This window comes from Rasamsonia emersonii (assembly GCF_000968595.1).
Source record: "Rasamsonia emersonii CBS 393.64 chromosome Unknown ctg1118621761009, whole genome shotgun sequence".
Lineage (NCBI taxonomy): Eukaryota > Fungi > Ascomycota > Eurotiomycetes > Eurotiales > Trichocomaceae > Rasamsonia > Rasamsonia emersonii.
This window is the reverse complement of record NW_013562650.1, coordinates 1-1,076: the sequence shown is the minus strand read 5'-3', so window position 1 is coordinate 1,076 and position 1,076 is coordinate 1. Positions and strand designations below refer to the sequence as shown.

At 52.3% G+C, this 1,076-nt stretch overlaps 3 protein-coding genes across 3 annotated transcripts; 1 reads left to right on the top strand and 2 right to left on the bottom strand.

Moving 5' to 3' along the window:
- Positions 1-263: 263 nt before the first annotated feature.
- Positions 264-590, bottom strand: T310_9218 (uncharacterized protein; the record flags this gene model as incomplete). Its single annotated transcript, XM_013468308.1, has 1 exon — positions 264-590. A coding segment is annotated over one exon (327 nt), but the record flags the coding sequence as incomplete, so codon positions are not given.
- Positions 296-613, bottom strand: T310_9217 (uncharacterized protein; the record flags this gene model as incomplete). The annotated part of the gene is made up of 1 exon (XM_013468307.1): positions 296-613. A coding segment is annotated over one exon (318 nt), but the record flags the coding sequence as incomplete, so codon positions are not given.
- T310_9215 (uncharacterized protein) lies at positions 543-821 on the top strand (the record flags this gene model as incomplete). Its single annotated transcript, XM_013468306.1, has 1 exon — positions 543-821. A coding segment is annotated over one exon (279 nt), but the record flags the coding sequence as incomplete, so codon positions are not given.
- Positions 822-1,076: the final 255 nt, after the last annotated feature.

Genomic DNA, 1,076 nt, shown 5'->3' with positions numbered 1-1,076 from the left:
AAACGCGCGGTTCGGAAGTATCAACGAGCCGTCCGTGAGCTGCGAAATGAGAGGCAACGGCAACGCAATCGCCTCGTGCGGGAGAACCTGGAACGATATAAGAATGAACAACCAGTGATCGACAGCGAACGACAGCTTTCCGGGAAAGTGGTTGATGAGGAGGTGATCGGGGCCTTGCAGCGATCGGGATATATGACACCGCAGCACATGATGCTGCTCGACACCGTCCTGACTCTGCCAGGCACCACTATCGAAGCGGAGTATCAGCGTCGGATTGCAGCAATCAATGCGGTAATCACATTCTGTGATGTGATGGAAGGCCCCCCAACACGGCCTGGCCCGTCCCGAAAGCATTCCGCAACTGATGCCGTCGCACCCCATGCAAAGAGGCAAGAGTGCCCACAGGAGGACGAGGATACAATCGCTCTCCGCCAGGCAATTGCATCAGTCCGGGTTGGCTCACTTCGCCAAAGACCGAAGATTTGCTTCCTCTGCGTTGGAGACACCAGACTCCCAGTGACGGAGCGGACACGGGTATATAATACTCCGGGATCTCTGAGCAGACATCTTCGTCGGAAGCATCTGAATTCTCATTGGCCAGAATGCAAAACGATCAAATGCAATATTTGCGGTGTCCAACTCAAAAGCAAGATGCATCTGATGAATCATGCGGAATCCGTGCACGGAACGGTGACGCGAGTGCCTCTGTAGTTCCCCTCTTCCCTTTTATTGCGTCTACGTGCTTAAATGCAGTTGTCTGTCAAGGCTCATGGCTGGGCCGGTTGACTCTCATTGCCCTGCTAGATGTGATGGATTGTTGATTGCACTGCACTGGCAGGGCAGGGATCTGGGATAGTACTATTTGCATGTTTTCTTAGTGCATAAAGCCGATTTTGTTGTCTCGATGGTGCTTTTATGTATTCGCTTAGAGGTATTATGGCTTAAGTAAGGAACAGCCTCGCCGAGATTCTCGACGAGACTGCGTGACAAGCTTGCTTGGCGTCTTGGCGTCCCTAGCGTTCCCAGACGCTGAATAATGCTGAAAGCAGTTAGTCTATCACGTGACAATAGACCGG